We start from the raw sequence: 22,254 nt of genomic DNA on the forward strand, positions 1-22,254 counted from the left end.
CCACTGATTCTGCTCCAGCCATTACGACGAGACCGTCCTCCCCAATTAAAGTGTCACCAACCTCCTGTGATGCACCTTGCTCAATATGCATTTTCACTGTATAATCCGACTTCCTGTATATGTCTATATGTATATTTGAAAAGTTGAATAACACAAAAAGGACCAACATTGAACCGTTTTTTTCCTCAACAAAAAAAAACATGATGCGAGATGGGATCGAATCCACGGTTAAAAAAAACCCACTGTCAATTACGAGTGGCGCAGCGGTCTAACACACTGCATCTCAGTGCTGGAGGCGTCACTACAGACACCCTGGTTCGATACCAGGCTATATTACATCCAGCCGTGATTGAGAGTCCCATAGTGCGGCGCATAATTGGCCAATCGTCGTCCGGGTTTGGCCCTGTCTATGTCGTCATTGTAAATTAGAATGTGTTCTTATTAAGCTGACTTGTTAAATAAAAGATCAAATAAAAATTACTTGTAAGGACCTAATTTGCCTTTGTTCCAACAAAAAAAAGCACGTTTAACAGATAAACAAAAAAAGGGTAGGATTTTTCTCACTGTGAAAACACGAAAATGTCTTAACGTTAGTAGTATCGAGTAGCGTCAGTAAAACACCGTTTCTTTCGGAACAAGGAACATTTAAATTTGTAGGCGTATTCAACGCTTCTTTGGGCTGTGATTGGTTGTTAGTGCTTCTCCGTCACTACGACGTTGTCACAGCTTCCGTGTTTTTGGTTTGTTTCTGGTCTCTGTAATGTACATGTGGGTCTACTGGAGAGACTTAATAATAAACAGGTATATAACACCATTAAACTACTTTTCAAATCAATTGTACTAACTCGCTAGATAACAATCTAACGTACCGAAAAAAGGACACTGACTGTAAACTATTCTGATTTAGCTAGATAGATAGCTTGCTAACTTAGATAACGTCAGCTATCGTTACTTAACGTTAGCAGGCTAATGAATGTTTGTTACATCGTACCACTGTCTGTCCATTGTATAATATAAACTCTTTAATTAGCTATTGTATCTAGTAAAACAGTGCAACTCATATATCTGTGTACAGCAGGCAGACAGACAGGCAGGCAGGCAGACAGGGATGTGATGCGCAGTTAATTCGTCCTGATGTTTCCCAGCCTAAACAGATCGGAACGTTACATGCAAATATTATTACCACGTTTTGTTACGTTTTTTTGTTTGTTTTTGGACTCCGGTGGGTTTTTTTCTCCGGCTGTTGGGGCACACGACATTTTTTCTCGAGGCGAGCCGAAGTGTACTTACTCCCCGTCGTCGGTGATTATTTAATTGATTTATAACGTCATCAGGGCTCTCGAGTGGCGTAGCTGTCTGTCTAAGGCACCGCATCTCAGTGCTAGAGGCGTCACTACAGTCCCTGGTTTGAATCCAGGCTGAATCACATCTGGCCGTGATTGGGAGTCCTATAGGGCGGCACACAATTGGCTCAGCGTCAGCCGGAGTAGGCCGTCATTGTAAATAAGAAGTTGATCTTAACTGACTTGCCTAGTTAAATTAAACAATCAGGCCATTTGTTTATTTATTTTCCTTTTTGTACATCTTTTCAACACTGTATATAGACATAATATGACATTTGTAATGTCTTTATTATTTTGGAACTTCTGTGAGTATAATGTTTAATGTTCATTGTTATTGTTTATTTCACTTTTGTTTATTATCTACCTCACTTGCTTTGACAACGTAAACACATGTTTCCCCTGACAATAAAGCCCTTGAATTGAAATTGAATTGAATTGAATTGTATTTGAATTGTTTGGTCAACAGTAGAGATTCTTCAATAAAGTCTGTCATTCAACGAGAAAGGACCCGTTTTCATGCAAATAATAAATAAAATAATAAATACTGCACCAAACATCTTAGATGTAAAATTGCGCGACTAAAATCTCTCTTTGGCAATAAACGTCCAAATGAAGCACATCATCAGTCCCTCGTGTTGTCTCGTGTTTCAGCAGGTCAGGCTGAGCTGAGTGGTGAGTATGGAACCTGCCGGTGTGGAACCGGGATGTATGGAACCTAGCAGTATGGAACCTAGCAGTATGGAACCTGCAGGTGTGGAACCTAGCAGTATGGAACCTAGCAGTATGGAACCTGCAGGTGTGGAACCGGGAAGTATGGAACCTGCAGGTGTGGAACCGGGAAGTATGGAACCTGCAGGTGTGGAACCGGGAAGTATGGAACCTGCCGGTGTGGAACCTGGCAGTATGGAACCTGGCGGTGTGGACAGTCTGAGGGAACCGACCAGTGTGCAACCAGACAGCGGTGTGGAACCGGCCAGTGGTGTGGAAACGACCACGGGTGTGGAACCGTCCAGAGGTGTGGAACCCGCCAGTGTTGACAGTCTGAAGGTTCTGTATCAGAGCTGTGACTACATCATAGTGGATAAGCACTGGGACATCCGCATCGACAGCAAGATGTGGTACGAGAAACACACTGTCCAGAAACAGTTGGGACTCCGCTTCCCTGAGCTGGCCGACCCTGGGACGTACTATGGATTCAGGTAAGAGAAACACACTGTCTAGAGACAGCTGGGGCTGAGCTTCCCTGAGCTGGCCGACCCTGGGACGTACTATGGATTCAGGTAAGAGAAACACACGGTCTAGAGACAGCTGGGGCTGAGCTTCCCTGAGCTTCCCTGAGCTGGCCGACCCTGGGACGTACTATGGATTCAGGTAAGAGAAACACACGGTCTAGAGACAGCTGGGGCTGAGCTTCCCTGAGTTGGCCGACCCTGGCACGTACTATGGATTCAGGTAAGAGAAACACACTGTCTAGAGACAGCTGGGGCTGAGCTTCCCTGAGCTGGCCGACCCTGGCACGTACTATGGTTTCAAGTAAGAGAAACACACTCTCTGTCTCTATCTCTCTCTCTCTCTCTCTGTCTGTCTGTCTCTCTGTCTCTCTATCTCTCTCTCTCTCTATCTCTCTCTTTCTCTCTCTCTCTCGGTCTCTGTCTCTCTATCTCTCTCTCAATTCAAGGGGCTTTATTGGCATGGGAAACATGTGTTAACATTGCCAAAGCAAGTGAGGTAGATATTATACAAAAGTGAAATAAACAATACAAATTAACAGTAAACATTACACTTACAGAAGTTTCAAAACAATAAAGACATTACAAATGTCATATTATGTATATATACAGTGTTATAACAATGTACAAATGGTTAAAGTACACAAGATAAAATAAATAAGCATAAATATGGGTTGTATTTACAATGGTGTTTGTTCTTCACTGGGGTCCCTTTTCTTGTGGCAACAGGTCACAAATCTTGCTGTTGTGATGTCACACTGTGGTATTTCACCCAGTAGATATGGGAGTTTATCAAAATTGGATTTGTTTTCGAATTCTTTGTGGATCTGTGTAATCTCGCACTCTGTGCAATCTCTCTCTCTCTGTCTCTCTTTCTCTCTCTCTCTCTCTCTCTGTCTCTCTCTCTCTCTCTCTCTCCCTCTCTCTCTCCCTCTGTCTCTCTCTCTCTCTCTCTCTCTGTCAGGTTCTGTCACCAACTGGACTACTCCACCAGTGGGGTTCTGTGTGTGGCTCTGAACAAGGCTGCTGCTGGCCGGGTCTACCACTGTTTTAAAGACCGCAGAGCTACCAAGGTTTACCTAGCACTGGTACGCACACACGCACACACACCACCACACCACACACACACACACCCTACTCAGCATGAGAACATTTGTAGCTCATCATTTAATATGTGTTTCCTCCAGGTGAGAAGCTAGGTAGAGGAGGAGAAGATGACTGTAGATGTGATGTGTTTCCTCCAGGTGAGAAGCTGGGTAGAGGAGGAGTAGAGGAGGAGAAGATGACTGTAGATGTGATGTGTTTCCTCCAGGTGAGAGGCTGGGTAGAGGAGGAGAAGATGACTATAGATGTGATGTGTTTCCTCCAGGTGAGAAGCTGGGTAGAGGAGGAGTAGATGACTATAGATGTGATGTGTTTCCTCCAGGTGAGAAGCTGGGTAGAGGAGGAGTAGATGACTGTAGATGTGATGTGTTTCCTCCAGGTGAGAGGCTGGGTAGAGGAGGAGTAGATGACTATAGATGTGATGTGTTTCCTCCAGGTGAGAAGCTAGGTAGAGGAGGAGTAGATGACTATAGATGTGATGTGTTTCCTCCAGGTGAGAAGCTGGGTAGAGGAGGAGTAGAGGAGGAGAAGATGACTGTAGATGTGATGTGTTTCCTACAGGTGAGAGGCTGGGTAGAGGAGGAGTAGAGGAGGAGAAGATGACTATAGATGTGATGTGTTTCCTCCAGGTGAGAGGCTGGGTAGAGGAGGAGTAGATGACTGTAGATGTGATGTGTTTCCTCCAGGTGAGAAGCTAGGTAGAGGAGGAGAAGATGACTATAGATGTGATGTGTTTCCTCCAGGTGAGAAGCTAGGTAGAGGAGGAGTAGATGACTGTAGATGTGATGTGTTTCCTCCAGGTGAGAGGCTGGGTAGAGGAGGAGTAGAGGAGGAGTAGATGACTATAGATGTGATGTGTTTCCTCCAGGTGAGAGGCTGGGTAGAGGAGGAGTAGAGGAGGAGTAGATGACTATAGATGTGATGTGTTTCCTACAGGTGAGAGGCTGGGTAGAGGAGGAGTAGAGGAGGAGTAGATGACTGTAGATGTGATGTGTTTCCTCCAGGTGAGAAGCTAGGTAGAGGAGGAGTAGATGACTATAGATGTGATGTGTTTCCTCCAGGTGAGAGGCTGGGTAGAGGAGGAGAAGATGACTGTAGATGTGATGTGTTTCCTCCAGGTGAGAGGCTGGGTAGAGGAGGAGAAGATGACTGTAGATGTGATGTGTTTCCTCCAGGTGAGAAGCTGGGTAGAGGAGGAGAAGATGACTATAGATGTGATGTGTTTCCTCCAGGTGAGAGGCTGGGTAGAGGAGGAGTAGAGGAGGAGAAGATGACTATAGACGTGATGTGTTTCCTCCAGGTGAGAGGCTGGGTAGAGGAGGAGAAGATGACTATAGATGTGATGTGTTTCCTCCAGGTGAGAGGCTGGGTAGAGGAGGAGTATAGGAGGAGAAGATGACTATAGATGTGATGTGTTTCCTCCAGGTGAGAAGCTGGGTAAAGGAGGAGTAGAGGAGGAGAAGATGACTATAGATGTGATGTGTTTCCTCCAGGTGAGAGGCTGGGTAGAGGAGGAGAAGATGACTATAGATGTGATGTGTTTCCTCCAGGTGAGAAGCTGGGTAGAGGAGGAGTAGAGGAGGAGTAGATGACTATAGATGTGATGTGTTTCCTCCAGGTGAGAGGCTGGGTAGAGGAGGAGAAGATGACTATAGATGTGATGTGTTTCCTCCAGGTGAGAAGCTGGGTAGAGGAGGAGTAGAGGAGGAGAAGATGACTGTAGATGTGATGTGTTTCCTCCAGGTGAGAGGCTGGGTAGAGGAGGAGAAGATGACTATAGATGTGATGTGTTTCCTCCAGGTGAGAAGCTGGGTAGAGGAGGAGTAGAGGAGGAGTAGATGACTATAGATGTGATGTGTTTCCTCCAGGTGAGAAGCTGGGTAGAGGAGGAGTAGATGACTGTAGATGTGATGTGTTTCCTCCAGGTGAGAGGCTGGGTAGAGGAGGAGTAGAGGAGGAGAAGATGACTGTAGATGTGATGTGTTTCCTCCAGGTGAGAGGCTGGGTAGAGGAGGAGTAGAGGAGGAGAAGATGACTATAGATGTGATGTGTTTCCTCCAGGTGAGAAGCTGGGTAGAGGAGGAGTAGAGGAGGAGAAGATGACTGTAGATGTGATGTGTTTCCTCCAGGTGAGAGGCTGGGTAGAGGAGGAGAAGATGACTATAGATGTGATGTGTTTCCTCCAGGTGAGAAGCTGGGTAGAGGAGGAGTAGATGACTGTAGATGTGATGTGTTTCCTCCAGGTGAGAGGCTGGGTAGAGGAGGAGAAGATGACTATAGATGTGATGTGTTTCCTCCAGGTGAGAAGCTAGGTAGAGGAGGAGTAGATGACTGTAGATGTGATGTGTTTCCTCCAGGTGAGAGGCTGGGTAGAGGAGGAGAAGATGACTGTAGATGTGATGTGTTTCCTCCAGGTGAGAGGCTGGGTAGAGGAGGAGAAGATGACTGTAGATGTGATGTGTTTCCTCCAGGTGAGAGGCTGGGTAGAGGAGGAGAAGATGACTGTAGATGTGATGTGTTTCCTCCAGGTGAGAGGCTGGGTAGAGGAGGAGAAGATGACTGTAGATGTGATGTGTTTCCTCCAGGTGAGAAGCTGGGTAGAGGAGGAGAAGATGACTATAGATGTGATGTGTTTCCTCCAGGTGAGAGGCTGGGTAGAGGAGGAGTAGAGGAGGAGAAGATGACTATAGACGTGATGTGTTTCCTCCAGGTGAGAGGCTGGGTAGAGGAGGAGAAGATGACTATAGATGTGATGTGTTTCCTCCAGGTGAGAGGCTAGGTAGAGGAGGAGAAGATGACTATAGATGTGATGTGTGTCCTCCAGGTGAGAAGCTGGGTAGAGGAGGAGTAGATGACTGTAGATGTGATGTGTTTCCTCCAGGTGAGAGGCTGGGTAGAGGAGGAGTAGAGGAGGAGAAGATGACTGTAGATGTGATGTGTTTCCTCCAGGTGAGAAGCTGGGTAGAGGAGGAGTAGATGACTATAGATGTGATGTGTTTCCTACAGGTGAGAGGCTGGGTAGAGGAGGAGTAGATGACTATAGATGTGATGTGTTTCCTCCAGGTGAGAAGCTAGGTAGAGGAGGAGAAGATGACTATAGATGTGATGTGTTTCCTCCAGGTGAGAGGCTGGGTAGAGGAGGAGTAGAGGAGGAGTAGATGACTATAGATGTGATGTGTTTCCTACAGGTGAGAGGCTGGGTAGAGGAGGAGTAGATGACTATAGATGTGATGTGTTTCCTCCAGGTGAGAGGCTGGGTAGAGGAGGAGAAGATGACTATAGATGTGATGTGTTTCCTCCAGGTGAGAGGCTGGGTAGAGGAGGAGAAGATGACTGTAGATGTGATGTGTTTCCTCCAGGTGAGAGGCTGGGTAGAGGAGGAGAAGATGACTGTAGATGTGATGTGTTTCCTCCAGGTGAGAGGCTGGGTAGAGGAGGAGAAGATGACTGTAGATGTGATGTGTTTCCTCCAGGTGAGAAGCTGGGTAGAGGAGGAGAAGATGACTATAGATGTGATGTGTTTCCTCCAGGTGAGAAGCTGGGTAAAGGAGGAGTAGAGGAGGAGAAGATGACTATAGATGTGATGTGTTTCCTCCAGGTGAGAGGCTGGGTAGAGGAGGAGAAGATGACTATAGATGTGATGTGTTTCCTCCAGGTGAGAAGCTGGGTAGAGGAGGAGTAGAGGAGGAGTAGATGACTATAGATGTGATGTGTTTCCTCCAGGTGAGAGGCTGGGTAGAGGAGGAGAAGATGACTATAGATGTGATGTGTTTCCTCCAGGTGAGAAGCTGGGTAGAGGAGGAGTAGAGGAGGAGAAGATGACTGTAGATGTGATGTGTTTCCTCCAGGTGAGAGGCTGGGTAGAGGAGGAGAAGATGACTATAGATGTGATGTGTTTCCTCCAGGTGAGAAGCTGGGTAGAGGGGGAGTAGAGGAGGAGTAGATGACTATAGATGTGATGTGTTTCCTCCAGGTGAGAAGCTGGGTAGAGGAGGAGTAGATGACTGTAGATGTGATGTGTTTCCTCCAGGTGAGAGGCTGGGTAGAGGAGGAGTAGAGGAGGAGAAGATGACTGTAGATGTGATGTGTTTCCTCCAGGTGAGAGGCTGGGTAGAGGAGGAGTAGAGGAGGAGAAGATGACTATAGATGTGATGTGTTTCCTCCAGGTGAGAAGCTGGGTAGAGGAGGAGTAGAGGAGGAGAAGATGACTGTAGATGTGATGTGTTTCCTCCAGGTGAGAAGCTGGGTAGAGGAGGAGTAGATGACTATAGATGTGATGTGTTTCCTCCAGGTGAGAGGCTGGGTAGAGGAGGAGTAGAGGAGGAGAAGATGACTGTAGATGTGATGTGTTTCCTCCAGGTGAGAGGCTGGGTAGAGGAGGAGTAGATGACTATAGATGTGATGTGTTTCCTACAGGTGAGAGGCTGGGTAGAGGAGGAGTAGATGACTATAGATGTGATGTGTTTCCTCCAGGTGAGAAGCTAGGTAGAGGAGGAGTAGATGACTATAGATGTGATGTGTTTCCTCCAGGTGAGAAGCTAGGTAGAGGAGGAGTAGATGACTATAGATGTGATGTGTTTCCTCCAGGTGAGAAGCTAGGTAGAGGAGGAGAAGATGACTATAGATGTGATGTGTTTCCTCCAGGTGAGAGGCTGGGTAGAGGAGGAGTAGAGGAGGAGTAGATGACTATAGATGTGATGTGTTTCCTACAGGTGAGAGGCTGGGTAGAGGAGGAGTAGATGACTATAGATGTGATGTGTTTCCTCCAGGTGAGAAGCTGGGTAGAGGAGGAGTAGAGGAGGAGAAGATGACTGTAGATGTGATGTGTTTCCTCCAGGTGAGAAGCTGGGTAGAGGAGGAGTAGATGACTATAGATGTGATGTGTTTCCTCCAGGTGAGAGGCTGGGTAGAGGAGGAGTAGAGGAGGAGAAGATGACTGTAGATGTGATGTGTTTCCTCCAGGTGAGAAGCTGGGTAGAGGAGGAGTAGATGACTATAGATGTGATGTGTTTCCTACAGGTGAGAGGCTGGGTAGAGGAGGAGTAGATGACTATAGATGTGATGTGTTTCCTCCAGGTGAGAAGCTAGGTAGAGGAGGAGTAGATGACTATAGATGTGATGTGTTTCCTCCAGGTGAGAAGCTAGGTAGAGGAGGAGTAGATGACTATAGATGTGATGTGTTTCCTCCAGGTGAGAAGCTAGGTAGAGGAGGAGAAGATGACTATAGATGTGATGTGTTTCCTCCAGGTGAGAGGCTGGGTAGAGGAGGAGCAGAGGAGGAGTAGATGACTATAGATGTGATGTGTTTCCTACAGGTGAGAGGCTGGGTAGAGGAGGAGTAGATGACTATAGATGTGATGTGTTTCCTCCAGGTGAGAGGCTGGGTAGAGGAGGAGAAGATGACTATAGATGTGATGTGTTTCCTCCAGGTGAGAGGCTGGGTAGAGGAGGAGAAGATGACTGTAGATGTGATGTGTTTCCTCCAGGTGAGAGGCTGGGTAGAGGAGGAGAAGATGACTGTAGATGTGATGTGTTTCCTCCAGGTGAGAGGCTGGGTAGAGGAGGAGAAGATGACTGTAGATGTGATGTGTTTCCTCCAGGTGAGAAGCTGGGTAGAGGAGGAGAAGATGACTATAGATGTGATGTGTTTCCTCCAGGTGAGAGGCTGGGTAGAGGAGGAGAAGATGACTATAGATGTGATGTGTTTCCTCCAGGTGAGAGGCTGGGTAGAGGAGGAGTATAGGAGGAGAAGATGACTATAGATGTGATGTGTTTCCTCCAGGTGAGAAGCTGGGTAAAGGAGGAGTAGAGGAGGAGAAGATGACTATAGATGTGATGTGTTTCCTCCAGGTGAGAGGCTGGGTAGAGGAGGAGAAGATGACTATAGATGTGATGTGTTTCCTCCAGGTGAGAAGCTGGGTAGAGGAGGAGTAGAGGAGGAGTAGATGACTATAGATGTGATGTGTTTCCTCCAGGTGAGAGGCTGGGTAGAGGAGGAGAAGATGACTATAGATGTGATGTGTTTCCTCCAGGTGAGAAGCTGGGTAGAGGAGGAGTAGAGGAGGAGAAGATGACTGTAGATGTGATGTGTTTCCTCCAGGTGAGAGGCTGGGTAGAGGAGGAGAAGATGACTATAGATGTGATGTGTTTCCTCCAGGTGAGAAGCTGGGTAGAGGAGGAGTAGAGGAGGAGTAGATGACTATAGATGTGATGTGTTTCCTCCAGGTGAGAAGCTGGGTAGAGGAGGAGTAGATGACTGTAGATGTGATGTGTTTCCTCCAGGTGAGAGGCTGGGTAGAGGAGGAGTAGAGGAGGAGAAGATGACTGTAGATGTGATGTGTTTCCTCCAGGTGAGAGGCTGGGTAGAGGAGGAGTAGAGGAGGAGAAGATGACTATAGATGTGATGTGTTTCCTCCAGGTGAGAAGCTGGGTAGAGGAGGAGTACAGGAGGAGAAGATGACTGTAGATGTGATGTGTTTCCTCCAGGTGAGAGGCTGGGTAGAGGAGGAGAAGATGACTATAGATGTGATGTGTTTCCTCCAGGTGAGAAGCTGGGTAGAGGAGGAGTAGATGACTGTAGATGTGATGTGTTTCCTCCAGGTGAGAGGCTGGGTAGAGGAGGAGAAGATGACTATAGATGTGATGTGTTTCCTCCAGGTGAGAAGCTAGGTAGAGGAGGAGTAGATGACTGTAGATGTGATGTGTTTCCTCCAGGTGAGAGGCTGGGTAGAGGAGGAGAAGATGACTGTAGATGTGATGTGTTTCCTCCAGGTGAGAGGCTGGGTAGAGGAGGAGAAGATGACTGTAGATGTGATGTGTTTCCTCCAGGTGAGAGGCTAGGTAGAGGAGGAGAAGATGACTGTAGATGTGATGTGTTTCCTCCAGGTGAGAGGCTAGGTAGAGGAGGAGAAGATGACTATAGATGTGATGTGTTTCCTCCAGGTGAGAAGCTAGGTAGAGGAGGAGTAGATGACTATAGATGTGATGTGTTTCCTCCGGGTGAGAGGCTAGGTAGAGGAGGAGAAGATGACTATAGATGTGATGTGTTTCCTCCAGGTGAGAGGCTAGGTAGAGGAGGAGAAGATGACTGTAGATGTGATGTGTTTCCTCCAGGTGAGAGGCTGGGTAGAGGAGGAGAAGATGACTATAGATGTGATGTGTTTCCTCCAGGTGAGAGGCTGGGTAGAGGAGGAGTAGATGACTATAGATGTGATGTGTTTCCTCCAGGTGAGAAGCTAGGTAGAGGAGGAGTAGATGACTGTAGATGTGATGTGTTTCCTCCAGGTGAGAGGCTGGGTAGAGGAGGAGAAGATGACTGTAGATGTGATGTGTTTCCTCCAGGTGAGAGGCTGGGTAGAGGAGGAGTAGATGACTGTAGATGTGATGTGTTTCTTCCAGGTGAGAGGCTGGGTAGAGGAGGAGTAGAGGAGGAGAAGATGACTATAGATGTGATGTGTTTCCTCCAGGTGAGAGGCTGGGTAGAGGAGGAGTAGAGGAGGAGAAGATGACTATAGATGTGATGTGTTTCCTCCAGGTGAGAGGCTGGGTAGAGGAGGAGTAGAGGAGGAGAAGATGACTATAGATGTGATGTGTTTCCTCCAGGTGAGAGGCTGGGTAGAGGAGGAGTAGAGGAGGAGTAGATGACTGTAGATGTGATGTGTTTCCTCCAGGTGAGAAGCTGGGTAGAGGAGGAGTAGATGACTGTAGATGTGATGTGTTTCCTCCAGGTGAGAAGCTAGGTAGAGGAGGAGTAGATGACTGTAGATGTGATGTGTTTCTTCCAGGTGAGAGGCTGGGTAGAGGAGGAGTAGAGGAGGAGTAGATGACTATAGATGTGATGTGTTTCCTCCAGGTGAGAGGCTGGGTAGAGGAGGAGTAGAGGAGGAGTAGATGACTGTAGATGTGATGTGTTTCCTCCAGGTGAGAAGCTGGGTAGAGGAGGAGTAGAGGAGGAGAAGATGACTATAGATGTGATGTGTTTCCTCCAGGTGAGAAGCTGGGTAGAGGAGGAGTAGATGACTATAGATGTGATGTGTTTCCTCCAGGTGAGAGGCTGGGTAGAGGAGGAGTAGAGGAGGAGTAGATGACTATAGATGTGATGTGTTTCCTCCAGGTGAGAGGCTGGGTAGAGGAGGAGTAGAGGAGGAGTAGATGACTGTAGATGTGATGTGTTTCCTCCAGGTGAGAAGCTAGGTAGAGGAGGAGTAGATGACTATAGATGTGATGTGTTTCCTCCAGGTGAGAGGCTGGGTAGAGGAGGAGAAGATGACTATAGACTTCTCCATCGGTGAAAACACCACAGAGGGAAGAACACACATGATGTGTATCCAAGGAACAGACGGTAAGAACCTGAGTCTCTCTCTGTCTCTCTCTCTGTCTCTCTCTGTCTCTCTGTCTCTCTCTCTGTCTCTCTCTCTCTCTCTCTCTCTCTCTGTCTCTCTCTCTCTGTCTCTGTCTCTCTCTCACAGTCAGGTACCAGGTAACCAGGTACCATGACTATATACAGGAAGTACCAGGTAATAACATGGCTATATACAGGGAGGTAATAACATGGCTATATATACAGGGAGTACCAGGTAATAACATGGTTATATACAGGGAGTACCAGGTAATAACATGGCTATATACAGGAAGTACCAGGTAATAACATGGCTATATACAGGAAGTACCAGGTAATAACATGGTTATATACAGGGAGTACCAGGTAATAACATGGTTATATACAGGAAGTACCAGTTAATAACATGTCTATATACAGGAAGTACCAGGTAATAACATGGCTATATACAGGAAGTACCAGGTAATAACATGTCTATATACAGGACGTACCAGGTAATAACATGGCTATATACAGGGAGGTAATAACATGGTTATATACAGGGAGGTAATAACATGGTTATATACAGGGAGGTAATAACATGGCTATATACAGGGAGTACCAGGTAATAACATGGCTATATACAGGGAGGTAATAACATGGCTATATACAAGGAGTACCAGGTAATAACATGGCTATATACAAGGAGTACCAGGTAATAACATGGTTATATACAGGGAGTACCAGGTAATAACATGGCTATATACAGGAAGTACCAGGTAATAACATGGCTATATACAGGGAGGTAATAACATGGTTATATACAGGGAGTACCAGGTAATAACATGGCTATATACAAGGAGTACCAGGTAATAACATGGCTATATACAAGGAGTACCAGGTAATAACATGGTTATATACAGGGAGTACCAGGTAATAACATGGTTATATACAGGGAGTACCAGGTAATAACATGACTATATACAGGGAGTACCAGGTAATAACATGGCTATATACAGGGAGTACTAGGTAATAACATGTCTATATACAGGAAGTACCAGGTAATAACATGGCTATATACTGGGAGTACCAGGTAATGACATGGCTCACAGAGGTACGGTTAGCTCACAGAGGTACGGTTAGCTCACAGAGGTACGGTTAGGTCACAGTGGTAGAGGTAAGGTTATCTCACAGAGGTACGGTTAGCTCACAGTGGTAGAGGTAAGGTTAGCTCACAGAGGTAAGGTTAGCTCACAGTGGTAGAGGTAAGGTTAGCTCACAGAGGAAAGGTTAGCTCACAGAGGTACGGTTAGCTCACAGTGGTACGGTTAGCTCACAGTGGTAGTGGTAAGGCTAGCTCACAGAGGTACGGTTAGCTCACCGTGGTAGTGGTAAGGCTACGGTTAGCTCACAGAGGTACGGTTAGCTCACAGTGGTAGTGGTAAGGCTAGCTCACAGAGGTGAGATTAGCTCACAGAGGTGAGGTTAGCTCACAGGAAAGGTTAGCTCACAGAGGTACGGTTAGCTCACAGTGGTACGGTTAGCTCACAGTGGTAGTGGTAAGGCTAGCTCACAGAGGTGAAGTTAGCTCACAGAGGTACGGCCCTGTCAGTCTCATTGCCAGTCTCTCTGCAGGTTGTGAGAACCCCAAGCCCTGTCAGTCTCATTGCCAGTCTCTCTGCAGGTTGTGAGAACCCCAAGCCCTGTCAGTCTCATTGCCAGTCTCTCTGCAGGTTGTGAGAACCCCAAGCCCTGTCGGTCTCATTGTAAGTCTCTCTGCAGGTTGTGAGAACCCCAAGCCCTGTCAGTCTCATTGCCAGTCTCTCTGCAGGTTGTGAGAACCCCAAGCCCTGTCAGTCTCATTGTCAGTCTCATTGAGTCTCTCTCTGCAGATTGTGAGAACCCCAAGCCCTGTCAGTCTCATTGCCAGTCTCTGCAGATTGTGAGAACCCCAAGCCCTGTCGGTCTCATTGCCAGTCTCTCTGCAGGTTGTGAGAACCCCAAGCCCTGTCAGTCTCATTGTCAGTCTCATTGAGTCTCTCTCTGCAGGTTGTGATAACCCCAAGCCCTGTCAGTCTCATTGCCAGTCTCTCTGCAGGTTGTGAGAACCCCAAGCCCTGTCAGTCTCATTGCCAGTCTCTCTGCAGGTTGTGAGAACTCCAAGCCCTGTCAGTCTCATTGTCAGTCTCTCTGCAGGTTGTGAGAACCCCAAGCCCTGTCAGTCTCATTGCCAGTCTCTCTGCAGGTTGTGAGAACCCCAAGCCCTGTCAGTCTCCCTGTCAGTCTCATTGCCAGTCTCTCTGCAGGTTGTGAGAACCCCAAGCCCTGTCAGTCTCATTGTCAGTCTCTCTGCAGGTTGTGAGAACCCCAAGCCCTGTCAGTCTCATTGAGAGTCTCTCTGCAGGTTGTGAGAACCCCAAGGCCTGTCATTCTCATTGCCAGTCTCTCTGCAGGTTGTGAGAACCCCAAGCCCTGTCAGTCTCATTGCCAGTCTCTCTGCAGGTTGTGAGAACCCCAAGCCCTGTCAGTCTCATTGCCAGTCTCTCTGCAGGTTGTGAGAACCCCAAGCCCTGTCAGTCTCATTGCCAGTCTCTCTGCAGGTTGTGAGAACCCCAAGCCCTGTCAGTCTCATTGAGAGTCTCTCTGCAGGTTGTGAGAACCCAAAGCCCTGTCAGTCTCATTGCCAGTCTCTCTGCAGGTTGTGAGAACCCCAAGCCCTGTCAGTCTCATTGCCAGTCTCTCTGCAGGTTGTGAGGACCCCAAGCCCTGTCAGTCTCATTGCCAGTCTCTCTGCAGGTTGTGAGAACCCCAAGCCCTGTCAGTCTCATTGCCAGTCTCTCTGCAGGTTGTGAGAACCCCAAGCCCTGTCAGTCTCATTGCCAGTCTCTCTGCAGGTTGTGAGAACCCCAAGCCCTGTCAGTCTCATTGCCAGTCTCTCTGCAGGTTGTGAGAACCCCAAGCCCTGTCAGTATCATCGTCAGTCTCTCTGCAGGTTGTGAGAACCCCAAGCCCTGTCAGTCTCATTGCCAGTCTCTCTGCAGGTTGTGAGGACCCCAAGCCCTGTCAGTCTCATTGTCAGTCTCATTGCCAGTCTCTCTCTGCAGGTTGTGAGAACCCCAAGCCCTGTCCGTCTCATTGCCAGTCTCTCTGCAGGTTGTGAGAACCCCAAGCCCTGTCAGTCTCATTGTCAGTCTCATTGCCAGTCTCTCTGCAGGTTGTGAGAACCCCAAGCCCTGTCAGTCTCATTGTCAGTCTCATTGCCAGTCTCTCTGCAGGTTGTGAGAACCCCAAGCCCTGTCAGTCTCATTGTCAGTCTCATTGCCAGTCTCTCTGCAGGTTGTGAGAACCCCAAGCCCTGTCAGTCTCATTGCCAGTCTCTCTGCAGGTTGTGAGAACCCCAAGCCCTGTCAGTCTCTTTGCCAGTCTCTCTGCAGGTTGTGAGAACCCCAAGCCCTGTCAGTCTCATTGCCAGTCTCTCTGCAGGTTGTGAGAACCCCAAGCCCTGTCAGTCTCATCTCACCGTGTTGGAGCACGGAGATTATGATGGAGACCCTGTTACCAAGGTGGTGCTGCAGCCTCTCACAGGTACACACACACACACACACACACACACACACTCACACAGGGACAAAGACACACACACACACACACACACAGGTACAAAGACACACACACACACACACACTCACACTCACACTCACACTCACACACACACTCACACATTCACAGATAGGCCTATATAGTGTTTGGTAGGTAAACACATTCACAGATAGGCCTATATAGTTTTCGGTAGGTAAACACATTCACAGATAGGCCTATATAGTGTTCGGTAGGTAAACACATTCACAGATAGGCCTATATAGTGTTAGGTAGGTAAACACATTCACAGATATGTATATAGTGTTCTGTGGGTAAACACATTCACAGATATGTATATAGTGTTAGGTAGGTAAACACATTCACAGATAGGCCTATATAGTTTTTGGTAGGTAAACACATTCACAGATATGTATATAGTGTTCGGTAGGTAAACACATTCACAGATATGTATATAGTGTTCGGTAGGTAAGCACATTCACAGATATGTATATAGTGTTTGGTAGGTAAACACATTCACAGATATGTATATAGTGTTAGGTAGGTAAACACATTCACAGATATGTATATAGTGTTCTGTAGGTAAACACATTCACAGATAAGCCTATATAGTGTTCTGTAGGTAAACACATTCACAGATAGGCCTATATAGTGTTAGGTAGGTAAACACATTCACAGATAGGCCTATATAGTGTTAGGTAGGTAAACACATTCACAGATAGGCCTATATAGTGTTAGGTAGGTAAACACATTCACAGATAGGCCTATATAGTGTTAGGTAGGTAAACACATTCACAGATATGTATATAGTGTTTGGTAGGTAAACACATTCACAGATAGGCCTATATAGTGTTAGGTAGGTAAACACATTCACAGATAGGCCTATATAGTGTTCGGTAGGTAAACACATTCACAGATAGGCCTATATAGTGTTAGGTAGGTAAACACATTCACAGATAGGCCTATATAGTGTTAGGTAGGTAAACACATTCACAGATAGGCCTATATAGTGTTCGGTAGGTAAACACATTCACAGATATGTATATAGTGTTAGGTAGGTAAACACATTCACAGATATGTATATAGTGTTAGGTAGGTAAACACATTCACAGATAGGCCTATATAGTGTTAGGTAGGTAAACACATTCACAGATATGCCTATATAGTGTTCGGTAGGTAAACACATTCACAGATATGTATATAGTGTTCGGTAGGTAAACACATTCACAGATATGTATATAGTGTTAGGTAGGTAAACACATTCACAGATATGTATATAGTGTTCTGTAGGTAAACACATTCACAGATATGTATATAGTGTTCGGTAGGTAAACACATTCACAGATATGTATATAGTGTTCGGTAGGTAAACACATTCACAGATATGTATATAGTGTTAGGTAGGTAAACACATTCACAGATAGGCCTATATAGTGTTCGGTAGGTAAACACATTCACAGATATGTATATAGTGTTCGGTAGGTAAACACATTCACAGATATGTATATAGTGTTCTGTAGGTAAACACATTCACAGATATGTATATAGTGTTCTGTAGGTAAACACATTCACAGATATGTATATAGTGTTCTGTAGGTAAACACATTCACAGATAGGCCTATATAGTGTTCTGTAGGTAAACTCATTCACAGATATGTATATAGTGTTCTGTAGGTGCAAAAAATACTCTCCTCATATTGTTGTGATGTTGTGTGTCAGGTCGTACCCACCAGCTGAGGGTTCACTGTGAGGCGGTAGGGCACCCCATCGTAGGAGACTACACCTACAGCCTGGGAGAGGACAGCGCCCCCTATCGCATGATGCTGCACGCACACCTCCTACACCTCCCACTGGAGCCGCTCTCCCTGCAGGCCGCCGCCCCCGACCCCTTCACCACGCCCACTGACCCTCGCTGGCGCCCGCAGCGCTGCCTCCGGACTGTAGAGGGAGTCGTGGAGACCCTGCTGGAGCACAGGGCGGCGGAGGAGAGGACAGAGCGGGAGGAGAGGAAGAGGCAGCAGGAAGAGAGGAGGAGGCAGCAGGAGGAGAGGAGGAAGAGGTGGAGGGGGAGAGAGGAGAGTGAGGAGCAGAGGAGGATGTGTCAGCAGTGGTTGTCTGAGTGGACTGATGTCTGAATTCTCCTTCTCTCTCCATCCCCCTTCTCCTTCTCCTCTCTTCATCCTCCTTCTCCTTCTCCTCTCTCCATCCCCCTTCTCCTTCTCCTCTCTTCATCCTCATCCCTTCTCCTTCTCCTCTCTTCATCCTCATCCCTTCTCCTCTCTTCATCCTCATCCCTTCTCCTTCTCCTCTCTCCATCCCTCATCCCTTCTCCTCTCTTCATCCCCCTTCTCCTTCTCCTCTCTTCATCCTCATCCCTTCTCCTTCTCCTCTCTTCATCCTCCATCCCTTTTCCTCTCTCCATCCCTCATCCCTTCTCCTCTCTTCATCCCCCTTCTCCTTCTCCTCTCTTCATCCTCATCCCTTCTCCTCCTCCTCTCTCCATCCCCATCCCTTCTCCTTCTCCTCTCTTCATCCCCCTTCTCCTTCTCCTCTCTTCATCCTCATCCCTTCTCCTTCTCCTTCTCCTCTCTTCATCCTCATCTCTTCTCCTTCTCCTCTCTTCATCCTCATCCCTTCTCCTCTCTTCATCCTCATCCCTTCTCCTCTCTTCATCCTCATCCCTTCTCCTTCTCCTCTCTCCATCCCTCATCCCTTCTCCTCTCTTCATCCTCATCCCTTCTCCTCTCTTCATCCTCATCCCTTCTCCTTCTCCTCTCTTCATCCTCCATCCCTTCTCCTCTCTCCATCCCTCATCCCTTCTCCTCTCTTTATCCCCCTTCTCCTTCTCCTCTCTTTATCCCTCATCCCTTCTCCTTCTCCTCTCTTCATCCCCCTTCTCCTTCTCCTCTCTTCATCCTCATCCCTTCTCCTCCTCTCTTCATCCTCATCCCTTCTCCTCTCTTCATCCTCATCCCTTCTCCTCTCTTCATCCCTCATCCCTTCTCCTCTCTCCATCCCTCATCCCTTCTCCTTCTCCTCTCTTCATCCCTCATCCCTTCTCCTCTCTCCATCCCTCATCCCTTCTCCTTCTCCTCTCTCCATCCCTCATCCCTTCTCCTTCTCCTCTCTTCATCCTCATCCCTTCTCCTTCTCCTCTCTTCATCCTCATCCCTTCTCCTCTCTTCATCCTCATCCCTTCTGCTTCTCCTTCTCCTCTCTTCATCCCTCATCCCTTCTCCTTCTCCTCTCTTCATCCCTCATCCCTTCTCCTTCTCCTCTCTTCATCCTCATCCCTTCTCCTCTCTTTATCCCTCATCCCTTCTCCTTCTCCTTCTCCTCTCTTCATCCTCATCCCTTCTCCTCCTCTCTTCATCCTCATCCCTTCTCCTTTCTTTATCCCTCATCCCTTCTCCTCTCTCCATCCCCCATCCCTTCTCCTTCTCCTCTCTCCATCCCTCATCCCTTCTCCTTCTCCTCTCTTCATCCTCATCCCTTCTCCTTCTCCTCTCTTCATCCTCATCCCTTCTCCTCTCTCCATCCCTCATCCCTTCTCCTTCTCCTCTCTCCATCCCTCATCCCTTCTCCTTCTCCTCTCTTCATCCTCATCCCTTCTCCTTCTCCTCTCTTCATCCTCATCCCTTCTCCTCTCTTCATCCTCATCCCTTCTGCTTCTCCTTCTCCTCTCTTCATCCCTCATCCCTTCTCCTTCTCCTCTCTTCATCCCTCATCCCTTCTCCTTCTCCTCTCTTCATCCTCATCCCTTCTCCTCTCTTTATCCCTCATCCCTTCTCCTCCTCCTTCTCCTCTCTCCATCCCTCATCCCTTCTCCTTCTCCTCTCTCCATCCCCCATCCCTTCTCCTTCTCCTTCTCCTCTCTCCATCCCCCATCCCTTCTCCTTCATCACCCCCTTCCTCTGCTAACCTCTCCTTGAGACTCTGCAACCAAAAGCATCTTTTAATATTTGATCTGTATGTAATGCCTCTCTGCTTGTCACTCAGTATTGAAGAAGATGTATTGTGTGAGTCTGGTGGGAGCGTAGCACAGCAGGAGTCCAACTGTCTGCCCTCCGTCTCACATCCAACAAGAAGACACTCAGCCTGGATAAATAAATACTTACTCAGCCTTTTTTTTTGATGGCACTTTGTTTGACCATTTTGAACATCCTTTTATTGTTGTTTTGACGTTGCTCTCTGGATTAGAGTGTCTGCTATAAATGACTCAAATGGAAGCCATGTCAAAGATTTACAGTTTACACCTCTTCCCCTCTCTGGTAATATGAATCATGACCCCCTCCGGGTCAGGGGATGGCAAAATAAAAACATATTTTATTTGTTCTATTTTTGTTGACAATTCAAAGTTACAATATGAAAAAAAAATAATAATTAATTGCAGATTGGAAACATGTTTTCAACACATACTGTAGCTACAAATAAAAATGAACTACTTATTAACTATTAACTATTAATTAAAAATAAACATATCTAGCTAGCTAGCTACATCACTATTTCACAATAGCAAGATTTGTATTCGCGTTGCAAAGACTTGTCAACATAGGATAATCTGATCAAGCCAGTCTCATGGTTCAAAAGCTACCTGGCAGACAGAACTGTGTGTCCAGTTTGATGCAAGTCATCTGATATGTTAACTGTCCAGAAGTGGGTGCCACAGGGCTCTGTTCTAGGACCACTGTTAATACTGTCCAGAAGGGGGTGCCACCGGGCTCTGTTCTAGGACCACTGTTAATACTGTCCAGAAGGGGGTGCCACAGGGCTCTGTTCTAGGACCACTGTTAATACTGTCCAGAAGGGGGTGCCACCGGGCTCTGTTCTAGGACCACTGTTAATACTGTCCAGAAGGGGGTGCCACAGGGCTCTGTTCTAGGACCACTGTTAATACTGTCCAGAAGGGGGTGCCACAGGGCTCTGTTCTAGGACCACTGTTAATACTGTCCAGAAGGGGGTGCCACAGGGCTCTGTTCTAGGACCACTGTTAATACTGTCCAGAAGGGGGTGCCACAGGGCTCTGTTCTAGGACCACTGTTAATTCTGTCCAGAAGGGGGTGCCACAGGGCTCTGTTATAGGACCACTGTTAATACTGTCCAGAAGGGGGTGCCACAGGGCTCTGTTCTAGGACCACTGTTAATACTGTCCAGAAGAGGGTGCCACAGGGCTCTGTTCTAGGACCACTGTTAATACTGTCCAGAAGAGGGTGCCACCGGGCTCTGTTCTAGGACCACTGTTAATACTGTCCAGAAGAGGGTGCCACCGGGTTCTGTTCTAGGACCACTGTTAATACTGTCCAGAAGGGGGTGCCACAGGGCTCTGTTCTAGGACCACTGTTAATACTGTGCAGAAGAGGGTGCCACAGGGCTCTGTTCTAGGACCACTGTTAATACTGTCCAGAAGGGGGTGCCACAGGGCTCTGTTCTAGGACCACTGTTAATACTGTCCAGAAGAGGGTGCCACCGGGCTCTGTTCTAGGACCACTGTTAATACTGTCCAGAAGGGGGTGCCACCGGGTTCTGTTCTAGGACCACTGTTAATACTGTCCAGAAGGGGGTGCCACAGGGCTCTGTTCTAGGACCACTGTTAATACTGTCCAGAAGGGGGTGCCACCGGGTTCTGTTCTAGGACCACTGTTAATACTGTCCAGAAGGGGGTGCCACAGGGCTCTGTTCTAGGACCACTGTTAATACTGTGCAGAAGAGGGTGCCACAGGGCTCTGTTCTAGGACCACTGTTAATACTGTCCAGAAGGGGGTGCCACAGGGCTCTGTTCTAGGACCACTGTTAATACTGTCCAAAAGGGGGTGCCACAGGGCTCTGTTCTAGGACCACTGTTGTATACTGTCCAGAAGGGGGTGCCACAGGGCTCTGTTCTTGGACCACTGTTAATTCTGTCCAGAAGGGGGTGCTACAGGGCTCTGTTCTAGGACCACTGTTGTATACTGTCCAGAAGGGGGTTCCACAGGGCTCTGTTCTAGGACCACTGTTAATACTGTCCAGAAGGGGGTTCCACAGGGCTCTGTTCTAGGACCACTGTTAATACTGTCCAGAAGAGGGTGCCACGGGGCTCTGTTCTAGGACCACTGTTAATACTGTCCAGAAGAGGGTGCCACAGGGCTCTGTTCTAGGACCACTGTTAATACTGTCCAGAAGGGGGTGCCACAGGGCTCTGTTCTAGGACCACTGTTAATACTGTCCAGAAGAGGGTGCCACGGGGCTCTGTTCTAGGACCACTGTTAATACTGTCCAGAAGAGGGTGCCACAGGGCTCTGTTCTAGGACCACTGTTAATACTGTCCAGAAGGGGGTGCCACAGGGCTCTGTTCTAGGACCACTGTTAATACTGTCCAGGAGAGGGTGCCACAGGGCTCTGTTCTAGGACCACTGTTAATACTGTCCAGAAGGGGTTGCCACAGGGCTCTGTTCTAGGACCACTGTTAATACTGTCCAGAAGAGGGTGCCACAGGGCTCTGTTCTAGGACCACTGTTAATACTGTCCAGAAGGGGGTGCCACAGGGCTCTGTTCTAGGACCACTGTTAATACTGTCCAGAAGGGGGTGCCACAGGGCTCTGTTCTAGGACCACTGTTAATACTGTCCAGAAGGAGGTGCCACAGGGCTCTGTTCTAGGACCACTGTTAATACTGTCCAGAAGGGGGC

General features: G+C 47.7%; 1 protein-coding gene across 3 annotated transcripts; it reads left to right on the forward strand.

Moving 5' to 3' along the window:
* The first annotated feature begins 708 nt into the window (after nt 1–708).
* Nucleotides 709–19,928, forward strand: rpusd1 (RNA pseudouridine synthase domain containing 1). Of its 3 annotated transcripts, none has more exons than XM_090197926.1 (6): nt 709–801; nt 1,995–2,542; nt 3,537–3,660; nt 11,915–12,017; nt 15,477–15,578; nt 17,310–19,928. In XM_090197926.1, exons 2-6 carry the CDS (start codon nt 2,022–2,024, stop codon nt 17,723–17,725), a joined length of 1,266 nt encoding a protein of 421 aa, XP_090054052.1. In that variant the 5' UTR covers nt 709–801; nt 1,995–2,021; the 3' UTR covers nt 17,726–19,928. The 3 variants fall into 3 exon arrangements, with proteins under 3 accessions (XP_090054052.1, XP_090054054.1, XP_090054053.1); XM_090197928.1 differs by having other exon boundaries at nt 716–801; nt 15,466–15,578; XM_090197927.1 differs by having other exon boundaries at nt 724–801; nt 1,998–2,542.
* The last annotated feature ends 2,326 nt before the right edge of the window (nt 19,929–22,254 follow it).

This window comes from Oncorhynchus mykiss, chromosome 13 (genome assembly GCF_057628025.1).
Source record: "Oncorhynchus mykiss isolate SJ-2025 chromosome 13, ASM5762802v1, whole genome shotgun sequence".
In the NCBI taxonomy this organism is placed as follows: Eukaryota; Metazoa; Chordata; class Actinopteri; order Salmoniformes; family Salmonidae; genus Oncorhynchus; species Oncorhynchus mykiss.

Bases quoted from the DNA above. Each gene is read 5' to 3' on its own strand.
- rpusd1 (XM_090197926.1), top strand. From the start codon at position 2,022: ATGGAACCTGCCGGTGTGGAACCGGGATGTATGGAACCTAGCAGTATG. The intron at 3,661-11,914 runs GTACGCACACAC...TGTTTCCTCCAG, and splicing joins CCAAGGTTTACCTAGCACTG to GTGAGAGGCTGGGTAGAGGA. The intron at 15,579-17,309 runs GTACACACACAC...GTTGTGTGTCAG, and splicing joins GGTGCTGCAGCCTCTCACAG to GTCGTACCCACCAGCTGAGG.